Source organism: Centruroides vittatus, unplaced genomic scaffold, assembly GCF_030686945.1.
Source record: "Centruroides vittatus isolate TY-2023 unplaced genomic scaffold, ASM3068694v2 contig_1159, whole genome shotgun sequence".
Classification (NCBI taxonomy): domain Eukaryota; kingdom Metazoa; phylum Arthropoda; class Arachnida; order Scorpiones; family Buthidae; genus Centruroides; species Centruroides vittatus.
Genome location: NW_027120745.1, coordinates 1726209 through 1745659, shown reverse-complemented (window position 1 = coordinate 1745659; position 19451 = coordinate 1726209). Strand labels below are relative to the sequence as shown.

Genomic DNA, 19451 nt, shown 5'->3' with positions numbered 1-19451 from the left:
GCGCATTTTTATCAGCACACGGCAGAGGAAGAGTGAAAATGTGCTGTGCCACGTCTGAAGGCCAAGGTTGTTACAACAATAGCATTGGTGGATTTAGTGTAGAAGCAGCCTAGTCGGTGCTGTCTGGTATTGATCCCTACTGTTCAGTTCTTATCGTCCTTTGTTCCGTTCGGGAGGGAAGTTAGTAGCTTCAAGTTCGTCAACCGCGTTCGGAAATTTTAATACATCTGCCAAAATGGGGTGAGTACTTATTTTCTTACGCGTAATCCCAGTTATAAGACTACTAAAAACACGTATATTTAAATCACGTTTAAAGCCCGTGGCGACGAAATAACTCTTATCTGAAAAAGGTAAATATACGCCCGAGTGGAAATAATACGGACGAAATGCCAATTTTACATAATATGTTAATTTTTAACAAGTTTGTTGGCTCAATTTTAATATTAGAACGCGTGTGGTTTGGATGGATCGAAGTCAGACGTGTGGTAAAGCCGATACGTAGGGTGACGCCCTTTTTACCCGCTACCGATTTTGTCGGTTAATTTATTAGCGAAAAAGAAATGCGAATGATTTTCTGCAAGTTTCTTTATCGAAATATTTACAGCGTTGTATGCAAATGTTTTAAATGCGGGTTTTTAGCTTAAATATGAAAACCGTATTAGGTTTCTAGTCAGAACGTAACGAAATATCAATGTAGAACAAATAACCGCCTACGGGCTTGTATGCGTTGTGTCGCAAGAGATTAAAAAAATGATTGCGCATACATTATAATTTTTGCTTTTTAATGCTTTATACGCATAAATATTAATGGATTTTTCGCAACACGTTCTGCCAGATCACGTGATTCCACATTTCCATTTACATCTCAGTCGATTTAGTCCATAGTTACGCCTATGGATTTGCACCGCAATTGATCATAACTTAGCTCAATGTTCTGTTTTATATGAATGACTGAATACATATAGTGTTCGGTTGAGTGGTAGTAATATAATTTGTTTTTTCTTTTCATATTTATAAGAAAAATGCTTTAAATTGATCTTTATTACGATAGTTTTCACAAAAGAAATCGGATAATTAAAATTCTTGTGTCTATGAATTAAGCCACATAACAACGGATATTCGTAGTTTCCCGCATAACACAGATTACCGGACATTTTTAAAATATTGCCATACTTTCTCGTTGCTTTCTGTTTTAATAACACGTGGAAAATTTTCAACTGTGAAACTTGTAATGCAATTTCATGCGTGCTTCTTGTACTTAATTACTTACATTTAGAACATCCAAAGTGGACAAAAGTATAATAATGCGATGTTGACAGTCGAGTGTTATGTCGACCATTAGAAACACGTGTTAATATATACGTATTAACAACACTACAGAGCAGATGTAATGCTATTTTTTTTTCTATATAGCAAATGTAGAGGTTCGTACTTCTCGGCTAAATTTTGAAAGCTAGCGAAGGACGGATATTTTTACATATTTCCGACATTTGTAACATTAGAGAAACCAGTTTATAGACACTTTAGTAAGCTATCCATCAATTTTTTTTAAAAAATGATAACCTTTAACGGTGCAAAAACCTTACTGATAGATGCGTATCGCTTACTCGGGAGACCATTGCAATTTTTTTTATTACTTAGATATAACTCGAGGTGGCGAAACTATCAAAACTTACCAAATGACCAGGGTATTTTAGATAGGTTTGAAATATTTAAAGTACGCAATAAATTTCTTTCGCCATTCGATTATACGTAACAGTTCTGTGATGTGGAAACAATGCTTGTAATTTCCGTTATGGCACAGGAATTCTAGACGACGTGTTGCGAGTAATAGAGTAGCCTACAGATTTATCGATAACAGATTTTCTTGTGTTGTTTCTTGTGGTTTTCAAGTTTTATTATCCAAGTATGCGGCGTTAAATCTGTCAACAGAAAACTACATAAAAAAGAAATGTTGACGAGCGATAAAATATCGACACTCGATGGAATGGGCTATAAAGCAAAAAAAAAAAAAAGTTAAATCGAGAGAAATTCCGAAATTTAAGCCTATACCGTGCGGATAATAATTGTACTGTACTGTACGTGATTAATTTAAATATACAATTGTGTCTTTACGTGCTTTACAGATATTCAACAGGCAATCGGGCTTTAAAGCATGACCGTGTTTAAAATCACTTTTCTCTTTATATTATACCGAAATATTATTTTTATCAAACTAATGCGATCGGGAAATACTATGACAATTTCCTTCCTAACTGTAAATTTACATAAACCGCGTTATCGCTTTCGCTTCGCTTGACAAATGGAGGAGCGAATCTCCCGACGCCATATGCATCGCGGTAATATCACCGTACAAATTTGCCCGCTAGCTGTACTTTATATATTTTTGCAACAGAGTAGACCTATATCGTTGACTGAATTTAATATAGACAATTGGTATATTACCATAAACGTATTTTATATAAAGAACTTTATATAACACATCGGACCTTAAAAGGATAGAAGTGAAATTAATCCTCTTATGTTATTAAAAATGAATTTGTTTTTTTATATTACGAAATATTTTCATTGTTTGAAAGACTCGATCTGTTTTAATATAATTTATACACAATAAGGGTACAGGATGCACGAGTGACGAAAGTAAGTCGTTGATGTGTAATTCATATATATAATACTCTATTATGTGCAATTAAATATAGATTATTTTTTTTACAAATTTTGAATACCTTACTTGTTTATGCGTTTAAAATTATATGTAAAAATTAATTAGTATCATTTAAGAATTATCAATGAATCCATCTTTCGTAGAAATTATTATTATTTGCAAGAAATCGAGGGGGGGAGGTTGGAAGAATCATCACTGGCAGGAATTGCAGTCAAGTCTACATACAGGAGCTAACGATGTTATTCGCGACGGGAGAAAATCACTGGAAGAATTCGTCCGAATTAACATCTCTTAGAGAAATACAAAATACGAGAATACACACGAAATATATTGATTAAACAATATCACTCGTAAGGTTTCGTTAACGTTGTACGGTGGCTAATTAGGCGGGACATTTAAGCACAGCGTATAAAATTTAAAACATTTCGTGATAATTCTATTCGGAAAACGCCATTTGTTTCAGATAGTTTCTAAATGCGTAATTATCTCTACTTAATTCGATGTAACTTGGATGTAATAAACAATAAAAACCGACATTAAAGTCGCCATTTTCATTAAAAACTAGGTTTTTAGCTTACTAAAATAGACCAAAACGCCGCCGTTACGCATCGGCGTACATTATTGCAAATAAAGCACTTAAGAGCGCATACACAATTGGAGATTTCTATATTTATTTTGTAACAGATTAAGCGCCGTTTTAATATAAACATCCTCCGATTTGATAACAAGTGTTCTAATTTGTTTAGTAAATTCTATCCTCTTATATCCTCTATATAGTTACAGAATTTCAGATAACTATCTGAGATATTTAAAGAATGTAAATATTAATCAATTTAGTAGTCGAACGCCATATTTTAAATTAATTTTTCATCCCTTCTCTTGCCAGAAAGTTAACATTTATAATTAATCGTAGGTACGCTTCGCAACAAGACGAGTGCACTTGAATTTTTAATAGGATTATATCAACGAAAAAAAAAGGCGGGGAGAAGAATAATGGAGAATTTTCGAATTATTCGTCATAAAATTGAAGCACGTGGTGACTCATACGAATTTACTTACGTAGGACATTAACAAATGAATGATTAAACGGTCGTTTTTTTCCTTTTAAAAAAAGCTCGCGTATGTGGATAATATAGAAAATAAAACAAAGAAAGAAATGTCTCGTATTAAAAATAAAATCAATTTAGAACTATTAACTGCCTGACGAATTTTATGAATGAAATCGATGACGTCAGATATTATCCCATTTATCCGTTTATGGCGTGTTATTTATCGTAATTGATCGAATAACCGCTTGGAGTGGTACGTGTAATAATCCTTAAAAATGTTTATAAGAACTTGTGACGTCAACGGAGTGTCACCAACTCATCGGCCCAGGCGGTTCATTAAGTTTTGGAAGACCCAATGTGGTTCCTGCCAATGCGCATGTCGCGTTCTAAATTTATCGTCTTGTGTCTCATGGTAGGTGTCCGTTTGTCGTCTTATGTGTCAAAGGGTTACTAATGTCTTCCATTTTACTACATCTCGAGGTAAGTCGACTTAACGCGGTCTAATCTGTCTTTACCGGTGTGTTTCTATTTTTACGCTGGTTTTTCTGTCACCGCGTACGAATCACGTGCTTTGTTATAACTTTTTTTTTTTTAAAACGCAAACGAGATGCCGTCATTTACACTTGATGGGCTTCCATATAGGAAACCCGAATGGGACTGCGACAGTCGTGGAACCTCGTTCGTGATGTCATCCTTAATTATGTTTGAGTGTCGGCCCGATTTTACCCAATTCGATTAGTTTTACGAAACGGTGATTGAATTATTACGCGAGTCCGACTTATCCCGATAAAAATCCCCGTAGGACGATCGGATGTGATTACTTTTCTACGTAGTAATAACATTTGGTACGTCCTTGGAAGATTTGTTTCCCGTTTGATACATATTTCAGCACCTATATTAAACGTTAAAAGTTTTAAAGCGGCAGTTACGTTGATAACAGTTATAATAGATAAAAATTCGCCGATACTTGACCCAGTTTTTCAGAGATTCTTTGCGTTTTATCTTCGAATTTTTCCGTTTTATAACCTAACAGAACTTTCGAATTTATCTTTTAAATCACGTATTAGAAAGTGTAGAAATCTTTTTAAAATAAATGTAACTTATCGGTAATCGGTTACGTAAATATTTTCAATTCGTTTAAATAAAATATACGGCTTATGGCGACTGCGAAAGCGAAAGTCTGAAGATTGAGATCGGAAATATTTTTATAATATCAAATTTCGGTGTGAAAAATGTAACTTTTTACAGTAGCGCAGTAATAAAGAAGTTAACTGCTTTACTAGTATAAACATTAGCCCTATATATCGAGCGTTTGGTTTTGGTATAACCAATAACAACCGGCCCGTTTATATTAATTAATCGAGCTTCGCGATAAGGGCGTTAATAATTCTATGTACCGTACACACAATTTTTGGAATAATTAATTCTCGTTGAATAGTTAATATTCTATACTCAATATTAGACTGCTGGATATCACCTAGTGTTTTTATGCACTTGGTAACATTACTGGATGTACTAGTTCTTTCGAAAATTACGGTAATTATCGTTCGATCTCGAATAAAATCTATGTAAATGGCTATTTTTTCTTACTGCTCTAATAGATTTTTAATAATTACTTCCCGCAAAACTATGTTAACCTTCGGTATTTGAATATTATTACAATATTTGCAGCAAACGTAATTCAATATTTGCAGCAAACGTAATTAAGATCCGATAATGATAAGTATCCTAAACTGGAAATCAATACTGTGGTAACCTATATAAATAATTTTTTAGGTATTTCTGTCAGTTGCAGATTTAAAAACTTGACACGCTGATCTTAATTTTCTTTCTTTTCGCCTCGGGATTTTTCCTCTTCAAAAACGTAATTAGATCCGGTTAATGATCAGTAATTGCATATTTATTTCTAATAATCTTGAATCTTTTTGTAACTAAATCTACAAGCTTATTTTTAGAATTTAAGAGCGCGGGATAAAACAAGTATGCAATCTCGAAGATTATTCCGCGTTTAACGTTGATTTTCGGCTCATTTCTATGTGTTTTAGTAGTGCGGTTTATTTATTATATTGTGTCTTACGTTGCGATGTTTTGTTACAGATTCTTTGAATTATCTTCTCAGCCTTTGGTTCCTATCAGAACGCGTCGATGCTGCTATCGGAAGAATGGACGCTTTATCATCCACGAAAAGCGAGAATGTGCATCTGGTGTCGTTCTCGACGAACTGTGATCAGACAGCTTCCACAAAAACACTCGTACCTCTAACGATAACTGTCAATGGTAGGATATCTCCGTGGCTTCCCGAAATTCCTCCTAACAACGAGAAAAATGTCAAATTGGTCGGCTTCTCGCTCAATAATAGTTTGAAGAGAGATGCTAGAAGTATGGATGACAAAAAAGCCAAATTAGAAGAAGAAAGGCGAGAAAGAATCGCCAAGTTAATGCAAGAGACTCAAGAATGGTTCTCGCAGATGCGTCAAGAGAATCAGAAGTGGAGGAGGGGCGTCAGCGATTCCAGTCCCATTGATGCTACCCGACTCCTGAAAGAAGCTCAAGATAGATTTTCGGCCGGCGACGACGATTTATTTACCAAATTCGTTCGCGAAAACCAGGAGAGATTCGCCGAATTATTGGAAGAAAATGGTCACATTTTCACAAATTTTCCTCGACCCTCCAGCATGTACTTTTATCCGGGAAAGAGTGGCAGGGAGTCCGGTAATAGTTTCGACACGTCGGAACTGAGCCAGAACGAAGTACGAACGCTGAACTGTACCCAAAGTTTCAGCACGCGCCAATCTTCGTATAGTCATAACGTGCAAAATATTTTTAACCACGGAATGCCGACAGTCAAAGGCTGCAAAACCAACACCTTCGATGACAGTTGTGCCAAAATGGATCACAACGATTCTCCCGATATTAATTTATCCTCCCCTACGAAGGTGCAATTTAGGAGTAATAAATCGCAAGGTGCTTATCACATGACTTCCTCTAGAAGTGTCTTTGAATATTGTGGAAGGACTAACACCTACAGGTAAGTCTTGAAGTTTTCTCTCTTGCAATTACCTTTTAGAAATGATTATGTCTTATGAACATACTGTAAGGTGCTATTAAAACCTTTACATGGGGGTGAAAGAACAGAAACATAAAATAAATCAATTTCCCATTATTCTGTAACAATATTGATCAGTTTTGATGAAGCAATCTTGCCATTTGGCAAGAAAAAATTAATGCAATTACTGGCAATACAACTATTGAATGTTTTGAAATTTAATTAAAGTGCACTTTAAAATATCTTATTGTATTTAAATTTTACAATTGTTTAATAGATTATTACTACTATAAAATGTATTCTGTTTCATAGTACTTTTAAAATTTAAATGCCAACAATAAATTGATAAGAAACATTATGTTTAATTTTAAGTTTTAGCTGTAGCTAAACATATTTGAAAGGAAACACAACTTGTTTAATGTAAAAATACAAAAAGTTTTGAAATCTTTGTAATCATTTTTACTTTAAGTTTAACTTTTATCTATCTCTAGAAGTGTTTTAGTTTAGCAGACTACAGCAAATTTTGTAGCTGCTCTAGCAAATTTTAGAAAATCTCTTTCAATTTGAGATCAAACAGACATGCACTAATAAAGATTTTATTTAGAATTCTTGTGTATTTGAAAATAAGAGTTAAATTCCTTCTTTCGTAACTGTTAGCGATTGAATAACTGAATTATCGGTTTGAAGGTATGTTTACGCTGGTGTCCAAAAGATATTTTTGAAGATAGTTAATTTTCTACTTCCTGTTAGGCAATTTAATGTAAATACTCAAAAACCTTGATAATCAAAGTAAATAATTAATGTAAATTTGACAAACTATTTTGACCAATATTTGTTGAATTTACAAGGGATTGTCGAGGTTTTGAGTACTTTGTTACGGTTATCGATCCAGTTACGTGAATAAGTAAATTTCGAGTGGAAAATGTCGTATGTAAAGACGCACAATCGTAAAGATGATACATATTTTATTACGACAAAAAACTGTATACAGTTTTCGTATACGGGATCATATCTTTGAGGTTTGATATTTTAATATAAAATCATTTAATGCAGAATATGTTAATGCCTTATTGATATATGACTGGTGACAGCAAGACATATCCTTAACCACATCATTTATAATCTGTTAGTTCAAGGAATCCCATTCCTAAATGAGGACCATTCTTAATTTATAAAGAGTTTTGAGTGAGGGTGATGAGTTGCAACATGCTTTACCAGTTAGTCCCATGCATTCTCTATTGGCTTAAAGTCCAGACACCTGATTGACTCCTACAAATATCTTCACCTTCTAGGAGCTTATTAACAACCTAAGCCTTGAGAGATTGAACATTATTGTCCATTACAAGAAAGTGAGGGTCTATAGGTCTATGGCTTCCTCAGAAAGCCTGACATGAAACAGAAAGATCTCTCCCTGTAGTGTACAGCATTCATATTGCCTCTTGAATCATAGAGGGCTGTACAATCATTTACCATAATGCAATATCATAACTCCAATAAACCACTAGATCGAAGAGTTCTCTTCTCTTGTGTTCAAAAGGAGAATAATGGGTTCTTTGTTTCCCCAAATTAAATGGTGACTAGAATCAGCCTGTAAACAGAATCTTGACTAATCTTTAAAGAGAACACAGATCCAGTCATCTTGACTCCATAAATGATGCTGTCTTCTAAGATTCAAACGATCTCTACTGCGAGAGGAGGTTTAGAAGTATACAAATTACAGATCTCTTGCCATAAAGGCCGGCATTATAAAGCCTACAATATATGGTTTGCCACGATACATTTATTCCGGTGGTACAGAGAGCTCTGAGGATAGTTTCTTAGCAATGTATGGCCTATGATGCTTTGTGATTAAAGCTAAATAATGGCCTTCGCTTGGCATTGTGCTCCTTAGACAACCTTGGCCGGGTCTTTTTGAATGACCGTCCGACTCGTTTAACTGCAGCCGTGAAATCGAGTTGTGTGCTCGTGTGTGAGGCATAGAGCATATTTGCATGCAATGGAAAATTTCTTGCATTCTCCGAGAACAAGGAATGCTCGTCACATCGACCAGGTGTACGTAGACAACTTAATTTGCTATTTGTTAATTTTTGCTTTTCAATGTGTTTCTCGAGTGAATTTGGATATGTAATACAAATATTGTTATATTTTATTCAGTAGTTTTTATAAAATATGAAAATTATAGTTCAGACTTTAATTTTGGATGCCAATATACTTGAATTCTAAAAATATAGGTATGAATTATCATCTACATAAAATCTGCTTCTTTGCTAATAGTTATTTTAAAAACAGATTAAAATTAAATACAGTAGTAAGATTATAACAAAGAATACAAAAAAATGACAAAGACATTTTTTGAATTCATTATAATTTTACTACATAGATTACCATTGGCCATTTTTAATACAATTCAATTATTTATTTAATTAAACTCTTACACAAGCAAAAAAATAATTGGTTGTAGTTTTTCAATTACGATCATTTCACCCAATTAAAATTTTTAAAAAATTATTATTAAACAGCATAGATAAATTTATAAAATAAATAAAGAAGAAATTTTTAAAGTTGTGATTTAGTACTAATAAATTTCTAGACGCCGATAGGAACATTTACTTTTTATTCTGGTCTATAGAAAGCTCAAGGTTAACATGTGTTAAAGTCTCTGTAAACTTGTTTCGTTATTACTTTCATAATCTTTGTCGTCGTATAATTATGTAATTCAATTTTTTGTTTTTTTATAGAATTAGCCAAATATCCAAATCTTAGCGTAATTTATTTAAAAAATTCTAAATTTAATTAAATTATTAATATATTTTGCATGACGTTTACTTTCTAGAGTTCTAATTATAATCATTATTAGAACAATAAATGAAACAATAAACTGATATTAAAACTAGTTGATTATCTATTCACTCAAACATATGTTTATTCTAAAAGTAACTATGATTGCATTTGCAACGACTTTGCCAAGTAAATGTACTTTTGCTGTTTTTGAACCGATTCCAATATTTTAAGCATTTTTCTTTCCAATTATAAGATTAAGTTTATTAAAAGTGTATTATATAAGTTTTATTCAGTCCATAAATAAGTTAAAAGTAAGAAACTTACATTATATTTGTGTCTTTGTAATTTAAGAAATGTTTTTTAAACTTCTAATATTACAATTTCGGACATTATAACTTTCACAAATATTATGACATATATTTAAATGTATATATAAAATTAGGTTAACGTTACCTATGGTTCCAAGATGGTGGCTCGTCTCTGATTCCGGCAAACAGAAGAAGGGAAACAGTGGGGACGCACATTCTAACCTAACCTATTCTAATAAATTACCATAATTATTACCAACAAAATTATTAGAATAGGTTAGGTTGGGTTAGAACGTGCGTCTCCACTGTTTCCTTGCTGGAATCGGACGAGCCGCCATCTTGCAACCATAGATAACATTAACCTAAAATTAATTTAATCTTTAGAAAACATTTAGGTTTACTTTGCAAAAACATTATTTAAATAATTCAGATTTTAATTCTGTTCTTTTCCTGTTGAATTTGAGAAATATTTATATTAAATTCACAGCAGTGCTTAGAATATTGTCTTGACAATATTTATATTAAATGTAACAAAAGCACTTGACTACGTGTCTTACGGTTAAGATGTTTTAGTCAAATACTTTCGTTAGATAAAATTGGATAAATTTTTAGATTATAATGTTTGCGAAAGTATATTTTTAGTAAAATTGAAGATTGTAGATTTAAACATTTTATGAAATATCAATATTTAAAGTATAATTTTTATATAAACTCTAAAAATATTTAAATATCTTATAAAAAACTAACATTAAACTTTATAACTGGATAATACCATAACTTTAAAGATATAATTTCAAATATTTTAGTATAAACAATAATTTAAAATGTTATTGATTGAGATAATGAATTTCATTATAGTTGACGACAAATTAAATCTGCCTTTTCTTAATTTGCCGAAAAAGGGTTATTTTCTATGTAGTAAAAGTGAAATAGAGTAAGAAAATCAATTGATGTTTTGGCTATAAATGCAGAAAAGTACATGGTAAAACTACTACCACATTAAAGAGAAAACATGCAAATAATTTTATTCGATCACAGAAATGCTTTTATTATTATTTTGCTAATTATAGCCACCATAAAAGATAAATGTTCATTCAAAATATTACATTGTGTAAATGACTAATATTCTCTAAACATTCATTTACCAGATAAATCCCTTTTTTTATTTTAGCTTTTTGTATTTAAGTTATCTGAAATAAAATCTAAAAAGAAGCTATTTTTCGAACTTTATAAATTGTCTTTTTTCAATTGCTTTCTTATCCTAAATTATATGCTATCATCAGTCTGATATTAAAGATTAAAAATAAGCATTTTTAATCCTTTAATTACTATATTCTTATTCAGTTTATCATAACTACATACATTTGTTTATTTTAAACTCGCTTATATTTGATAAAATATAATACTAGGAAATATTCAAAGGCATTTTAAAGTAATCTAATTTTTATTTTTATTGTATAATACATTAAATCATTCTAATCGTAGAAAATTAAGATTGACGAATGTTAATTTACAAGACCGAATTCTTGAAAAAATTAAAGAAATACTCGTTTTTTTATAACAAATTTAAGTACTTTAATAATGCAGGTGTTCCTATCGATTACCTCTAATATTCTAACCTACTTGTAATATCAATAGTGATAATTACGTAAAATGAATTGATCAAATACATTAATATAATTTTTCATTCATTGTTTATCACGTATAATTACGGTATTATTAATTATCCTGATATATATAACATATGAATTTATTAAATAGTAATGAAGTTTTTATATTTAATAATTCAGATTCAGTTCGGAACTTGTAAAACACGATTTGTCGTACCGTAACGTAATTTCCATCAACAATTTTATTTTAATTCATTAGAACTATATAAGAATAATACATTACAGCTACACAATAATAAAAAGTTGTTGGTGTTATACTTATATAAACAGAATTAGATATTGAATAAATAGAATTTTTTTGAAAGAAATATTTATCTGACAAAGACCATCTGTATAAATCAAGATCTTTCTTTCCATTTTTTTTTCTCTCTATATATATTTTAGTTTGTCTTTGTGTTTTAATTTGCAAAGTCAGAATCAAAAATTTATTCAATAATCTTCATATCCTTATAAAACATCAAAGAATGATTTTAGAAAACTGACTTTTACATCACATGTCGTAAAAACCAATGGCTAATTAAGAGTTTAGTTTATTTAACTAAAAGGAGTTTTACATTTAATTTGAAGGGAACATTTGATTACTCAAATATTAATTATAGGTTCGTTTGATTGATTTTCGTATTTCTTTCACTAAAGGAAGTATTCTGAATGAAATATCAATAATTCTCTAAAAATTGATTTTATGAGAGAAATTAAATTCGATAAGTTCAAAGCATATAATTATCCGTTTTTATGATGTTCTATTAGGTCTTTACTTGAAAAAACTAGTTAAAATCAAGCCAAAATATATTTAATTTAGTATATTTTCAACGCATTACATTCTCATCAGACACATTGTGATGATACTGCATAACCATACAATATTTATATTACAATATTATGTATTTATATCTAATTTTTGATATTGATAAAATATAATGTAAACATTTGTAAATCAATACTTAAATTGGGGGTTATTATTTTGAGCAAATCAAGTATTGATTTTTGACACACAATTAAATTTGATTTTATGATATGAAGCGCTACTAATTTAATTATTCGTACACAAAAATAAAATATTTTTTTTATGAAATATTTAAATTTTATACTTGCTAAAATACAGTATTTGTCTGTTTAAATATTTAAACAAAAACAAATAAAATAAAAAATGAATAATTTACAATGGTGGAATTGAATTAGTCATTTTAATGCAAGTATATTAAAATTCTTATTTGAATATAACCTAGTAAAGGATGTGAGAATATAAACAATGGATAAGTACTTGAATTTTGATTAAAATCGCAAATTAGTTTGTTGACCTTAACTGTAATCATCATTTATCTACCTGCTATGCTATATGGAAATTACCAAACTTCAAAACAATATGTAAATTGCAAGTTTAGTTTGACCCGTATGCATATTATGAGGTCACTGGCTTCAATAAATAGTAGCAGTTACATTTAGTTAATAGCCTATATTACTGTCGTGATAGTGAATTAGCGAAAACTATTTGGCAAGGATTTTTAGTTGTCTTTTAATCAGATGAAAATGCTTAAACGTCTTTATTCCCACTTAAAAACATAAAATTGTTTACAAACATGCAGCAAAATTTATTTATTATTTATAAAATACAATACTTATTAATAAGAATTGGAATTTATATTAGAAATAACAAAATTTAAGAAATTTTTGTTTGATTGGTAGATTCAGTAGTGAACAAGTTACACAATCATATGAGCAAGGATATGAAAGTATTTCTGAGAGTGAAGATGAAGAAGAAGAATCAGATGCCATTAGTACAATTGGAGAAGCCAGCGAATTTGATGAAAGTAGTATGCAAGATGTTGATGCAAGAAGTGATTCTGGCTGCATGTTAGCTTTGGAGGTAATTACTTTGTTTATATTAAGAGAATTTTTTTTGTCATATTAAAAAAAAAAGATTATATGATAAATTAGAACATATGTCAATATTTTGACATTAATATCTTTTTAGTACGAAACAAAAAAGAATAAAATTGATAAAGTTCAACAAACTCTACATAAAATAGCAACGGAAATTCTAACGACGGAAAGAACCTACGTTAATATTCTCCATCTTCTCGATCAAGTATTTGCCTTCAGAGTAGACCAAGAAAATAGAGCTCATCCAATGTTTTCCCAGGAAATAGTTTCACAGATGTTTTCAAATTTAAAATCGATATATAAATTACATCATGATTTTTTATTACCACAATTAGAAGAAAGGATGCAAAAATGGTAAGAATGTAATATTTTTATATAGTCGAATAAGAAATAAATAATTTATTTATTTAGGGAAACCGAACAACGGATAGGAGACGTAATGAAAAATTTTGCACCGTTTTTGAAAATGTATACAGAGTATGTAAAAAATTATGATAACGCTATGAACTTAATTAACATATGGTACCATAAACAACCATTATTTGCTCAAATTATGGATGATATTCATGCAAGTATTTTTTTCTATTCTAATATTTAAACCCGTCTTTTGATTATATAATACTTACAACTCTTTTAAAATTATAATTTTATTCAATTACAGACAATGGAAGAATGTGGAAATCTCACATTACATCACCACATGTTGACTCCGGTTCAGAGAGTTCCTCGATATCAACTTTTGCTCAAAGGTTATTATTATTGCTTTTTCTAAATGTAATTTGAACGTATAACTTTTTTGTTCGTATTAAGACTCCGTAATTTTCATTTTTAAATTATATGAAACAAAAAAATTAGGATTATTAATCTAAAAACTATTTTTAATTACTAGATTACTTAAAAAAATTACCAGAAGATTCTATAGACAGGCCAGATACAGAGAGTAAGTTTATGAATTAATTTTAATGAAGATATATTCTAATCTAATTCTTATTTTTAAAAAAATTTAAATTGTTTAGAGGCTTTAGAACTTGTTTCTACAGCAGCAAACCATGCAAACGAAGCTATGAAAAAAATTGTATGTATATTTTGAATGAATTGAACAATGACTTTTAAAAATATCCAACTTTAGTAACTTTCTTCTTCAGGATAAATTTAAAAAACTTCTAGAAATTCAAGATATGATCGGCGGTGTTATAGATTTGGTGAGTCCCAGTCGGGAATTATTGAAAGAAGGAAAAATTATAAAGATTTCCGCTCGAAGTGGAGATCATCAAGAAAGACATCTGTTTTTGGTATAATATCTAACAAATTTGAATTAAAGTTCTGCTGAAATATTCTCAATAAGTTATCTCTAATTTTGCATTTCAGTTCAATGACATGTTGTTATTATGCAGTCAGAGGCTGATTGCAAATAGAGTTGTTTCGGGACCACTTTTTCGCATCAGAGCAAGACTGGACGTGGATGGTCTAACAGTACTCGAAGGAGATAATTTAGAAACTGCAAACACATTTTATATAAGAAATACTGGCCGTTCCATAGAGTTATATACACAGTAAGTTTTAAAATAATTAATACCTAAACCTATATTCTAGCTGTTTTATATTCTATCTAACCAGTTTTAAGTAGCAGTATTTTAAAATAATGTTTAAGCTTTGGAATTTAGGTATTATGTTTGAAACTAGTTATTAAAAAAATGATGAGAGTAGAAAGATGTGCTTTGATGTAGTTTTCTATATGAAACTGTATGAAAAAGAGAAATACTGTATTTTACAAATTATAACATAATTTACAAATATATTTAATTTATTTGGATGGACAAGTTACCCTTGTTTGCATTAGAATGCTAAAATTTATTTTTAAAATGTTCTTAAATGGATAATAAAACTATAAGTAACGGCTTTTATGAAAACTAGATGCATTTATTCAAAAATCATTTTAATAATTAATCTAAACTTAAAATATTCTAAATTTTGTGTGTAAATTATTTTTTATATTTTTAAGAAAACTTTTCTTAAATTTATAGTAACGACTTTCTTCAGTTTTTAACTGTTTGGTACTCTTTATTACAGTTAAATAATATTCTTGAGTATGTTCTATTATAAATGAATAGAATTTAATGCATGTAATGAAGCTATTTTCTCAATTTTATTACTTTGTCATAGGATCATAACAGAGCATTTAAAATGAGTATAATTACCTGTATTAGTTATTAAATAATAATTTAAATAAAATGTTCAATGGACAAGAAACACCTTCTAATAACAGACCCTTAAGTAAAAGCAAAATACAATATGCAAAAAGCAGTAGAGAAATATATAAAGTAATAAAAGTAAAGCTTTTCAATGTCTTCATTATATATATATATAGTCTTATCACTATAATCAAATGATTTTATATAAATATATTATCAAGTTATATATATATAAATATTTGGAGATTTAGTAGACAAGTCTGGAAATGGGAAGGTTATTCAAATTGATTTTTGTTATCCTGAGATTTTCATTCTAGTTTTATGACTTCACATTTTATGTAGCTAGATTATTTTTTAGCTTTTTCACATTTTCATTGATTAGAATTAAATGATATATTATAGCAAACATAAAAAAACTGAAGTCTATTAAGAAATAAATTGTAAATTTTTTCCGACACTAATTAATTAGATACCATTAACCGATTATTGATATTTCACATACAGTTGCAAAACTGTTAGGTTTAAAAAGCAGCTAAAACTATATCTGGCAAAAAAGTCATCATCGCTAAAAAACAACAGATCTAAATAATTTTTCCTAAATTAAGCACTAGTTCTCTTCAATACAGTTCAAATATAGTTTTTAAACTTAGAATGTAACATATGCATTTACTGGAAAGAGAAAATAAATATCATTTTTAAAGTATGACAACTCAAAAATCTTTGTGACTGGAGAATAAAGGAAGCAAGAAAAAGCTGAATGGATAGCAAGGAGAAAAGATTTGTAGGTAAATGTTAAACCTGGAGTTATAATCTACTAGTTCTGAGAACTAAATTAATTTTTGCTATAGTTGATCAATAAATATTCTCTTGCTGAGATACGAAATCTTTTAAAGAATACAGTTTACATCAATAACCAAAAAGATCCTAGTTATATTCGGTATTACAAGTACTGTATTCGAACAAACATTAGTATTAATAACTTAATAATTAATTAATATGAAGATTTAAGTATAAAAATTTTATTTAATTGAAACAAAGTGCACATAAAATAGACATTTATTAATAACACACATTGTCATATTGTCCTAATTGTTAATATCCAACATTAAAGTTGATATAAAAATATTTTTAATTAGTATAATAACATTTCAAAACTTGCTACAATCATTAAAAGCATGATAATAGACAAGAATTCTGTATGAACAAAGAAAAATAGATTTAGAAAAATACATATGACAAATGCACAATTCAGCTTAGTAAAACCTATAAAATTTATTGGTAAAAATTCTTTATTTTGATTAATAAATATTTATAATTTTTATCTATATATTAAACTCTGTAATAAAAAAAATATTTCCAATTTATAGAACTCTTGAAGAGAAACAAGAATGGATGCAGGTAAACAAAACTCTTATAAAAAGAATAATCTTGAACATTTTAACAATATAAAGTAATTTTTTAAATCTAATTAGCTATTAGCAAAAGCAGTAAATGATTTAGCAACTAAGAAAAGTTCTTTGAGAGTTGGAAAATATGATTTAAGGGTTAGTATGAAAACCACTGTTCATACCATATTATGAAAAGATATAAATCCATTTAAAGTATTAAACTGCTACAATTAAAAATTTTTAGTCTCCAGATAGTCTAGAACTTGGAAAACGGGCACCAACGTATGCCAAATCTGATGGCATTGGTCATTGTATGTGTTGTGGCACTGCCTTTAGCACTTTTGCATTCAAAAGAAAGCATCATTGTCGAGCCTGTGGCATTGTAAGTATCCAGTTTGTCTATCTATTAATATTTGAATGCTGCTTGCAAAATCTTAAAAAAACTTTATTTATAGCTTGCTTGTATGAAGTGTCTTCCTCAGAAGGTTCCGTTGTCGTACGACGATAACAAGCAGGGACGAGTTTGTGGTCAGTGTCACGAGATCATCTCAAAACAATTGGATGAAAAGCTTGATCTCCACGAAGAAGTGGAAAATCATATCCATCAGAAAGGAGTCTTAGAAGTAACTAATTCCTACATGCTTGGTATAGCTTGATATAATTGCTCAAATGTGAAGTTTTCAAAAAATTTTTAGGTTCATCCTTCTGATCCATCGGTAATCAGTGGCTATCTGCAACTAAAAGCACGCAGTCGAACATGGATTCCACGATGGTTTTCTTTACACGATGATTTTGTATTATATTCTTTTCGGTCTCACGAAGTTAGTTTTAATACATATTTTGCAACTTATATACTACGTCCTATATTTTTAATTTAATTAATAATCATTTCAGGATGATCGTGCTTTAACATCCATGCCAGTTCCTGGTTATACAGTCTCTATACCCGAGAAGGGTGACAATGTGGATGGTCGAGAGAATGTTTTTAAATTATTCCATAAGAAAAAAGTTTATTATTTTCAAGCAGCTAACAATATCCAACTACAAAAGTAAGTATAAAATTATTTAAGATTTTTTTGATAAAATCTAATTCTTTCGAAAATTTTTTCTAGATGGATTACTGCTTTAGAAAAAGCATCAAGAGCAGAAAATGCAAGCTGACAGCCATAAGCTCTTAATTTTTTTGTTGTACAGTCATATTTTTTTTTTCAAAAGCAAAAGCTGCCTAGTCAATGATTATTTCATTTGATCAATTTTTAATATGGAAACATTTATCGTCGAAATAATCTTGTGTTATATACGTCATTAATGAAGTATATAACGCAAGAATAAGAAAATGATAAGAGTAAAAAGACCAAAACACTATTATCATGTATCCATATTTTAAATTGGTAAGAAATGGTCCTGTTATCAAATGATGACCGTGTCCATTGCTTGTATATGTTTGTATTATATTGAAGTATTTGTACAAAGCCTTTTTAAGGCAATAATTTTTCATTATGTAAAGAAAATGATCAAAACTTAGCATCAGATTATGAATAAGTTGTATGAATAAAAATAAATAACATTCTAGGATTTACAAACTGTTTTATTTATAGTGCACAGTTAAACAAAAAGTGAACATTGGCAGCAATATTTATACAGGTATAAAATTTTTACAATATTTTCAATGAAAAATATATCACAAAAGAACAACATATTCATTGTGATGATTTATAAATTGCCATTGTAATATTTTCTGTATTTTTTATCAGAATTTGCCTGAAATAAAATTCAAAAAAGTAAGTTTCTCATATAAATAATATATAATTATGCATTCAAAGTTTATTTTTTGTTTTTTGGCTAATAAATACAATTCCTAAAAATTTGTTACTTGATTAAAGAATAACTTGAATAATGACTAATTTCTTCTTAATGTTACCAGCATTAAAATAATTAAGTAAATGCACAAATAAGTTGTGCATTTACTTAATCAGCAATCAAAAGACCTCATTCATCTGTATTTGAAATTTGTTTCTCTTATTTAAGAGTATTATGCACTTTCAAACACAGAATCTTATCCTTGAAAATTGACATTTTTCTGACGATACTTAAGTAAAATTGAAGTTATATATATATACATAAAATGCATTAAAAATAAAAGAAATACATAAAATAATATCAAGTGCTAGTGAGTCTGAACATTCATATATAGGATGATAAAAATAATGCATTCAACATTTGGTGGAAATTACTCAGTATGGTGTGCACTTAGATTGAAAACTCAATCATTTCTAAGTACATACACACTATACGGTGGATGAGTTTTTTTAACACCCTGTATATATAATTTAATCAAATCAACACACAAAGAGAAATATATGACTTCAAACTAAATGATAGTAGATGATGAAGTGGCATTCTTTAGCATTTAATGAAATTGTTTAAATTTTGAATCTGCAAGTAATATAATTATCTTGTTTGCAGAGCAA

The 19451-nt window shown here is 29.4% G+C and overlaps 3 protein-coding genes across 4 annotated transcripts in view; 2 read left to right on the top strand and 1 right to left on the bottom strand.

Annotated features, from left to right (window-relative positions):
• LOC136980625 (3-hydroxyacyl-CoA dehydrogenase type-2-like) overlaps positions 1 to 19451 on the top strand; it is a 268457-nt gene that overhangs the window by 206525 nt on the left and 42481 nt on the right. The gene's annotated exons all lie outside the window — the stretch shown is intronic.
• Positions 3997 to 18563, top strand: LOC136980529 (FYVE, RhoGEF and PH domain-containing protein 2-like). The gene is made up of 17 exons (XM_067276656.1): positions 3997 to 4194; positions 5812 to 6742; positions 13203 to 13383; positions 13492 to 13754; positions 13812 to 13968; positions 14062 to 14149; positions 14290 to 14340; positions 14417 to 14475; positions 14546 to 14692; positions 14769 to 14953; positions 16960 to 16990; positions 17065 to 17136; positions 17225 to 17362; positions 17436 to 17603; positions 17676 to 17801; positions 17875 to 18029; positions 18093 to 18563. The coding sequence occupies exons 1-17, from the start codon at positions 4149 to 4151 to the stop codon at positions 18139 to 18141; spliced, it is 2847 nt and encodes a 948-aa protein (XP_067132757.1). The 5' UTR covers positions 3997 to 4148; the 3' UTR covers positions 18142 to 18563.
• The window catches only part of Lamtor5 (Late endosomal/lysosomal adaptor, MAPK and MTOR activator 5), a 20786-nt gene continuing 19882 nt past the window's right edge, over positions 18548 to 19451 (bottom strand). For both annotated transcript variants that reach the window (XR_010881585.1, XM_067276781.1), the window contains exon 4: positions 18548 to 18741. Coding sequence is in view for 1 of the 2 variants with exons in the window: in XM_067276781.1 (XP_067132882.1) it covers positions 18681 to 18741 (61 nt within the window). In the remaining variant the exon portion in view is untranslated. The remainder of the gene's footprint in view (positions 18742 to 19451) is intronic.

Bases quoted from the DNA above. Each gene is read 5' to 3' on its own strand.
- LOC136980529 (XM_067276656.1), top strand. From the start codon at position 4,149: ATGTGTCAAAGGGTTACTAATGTCTTCCATTTTACTACATCTCGAG. The intron at 6,743-13,202 runs GTAAGTCTTGAA...TTTGATTGGTAG, and splicing joins GGAAGGACTAACACCTACAG to ATTCAGTAGTGAACAAGTTA. The intron at 13,384-13,491 runs GTAATTACTTTG...ATATCTTTTTAG, and splicing joins GCTGCATGTTAGCTTTGGAG to TACGAAACAAAAAAGAATAA.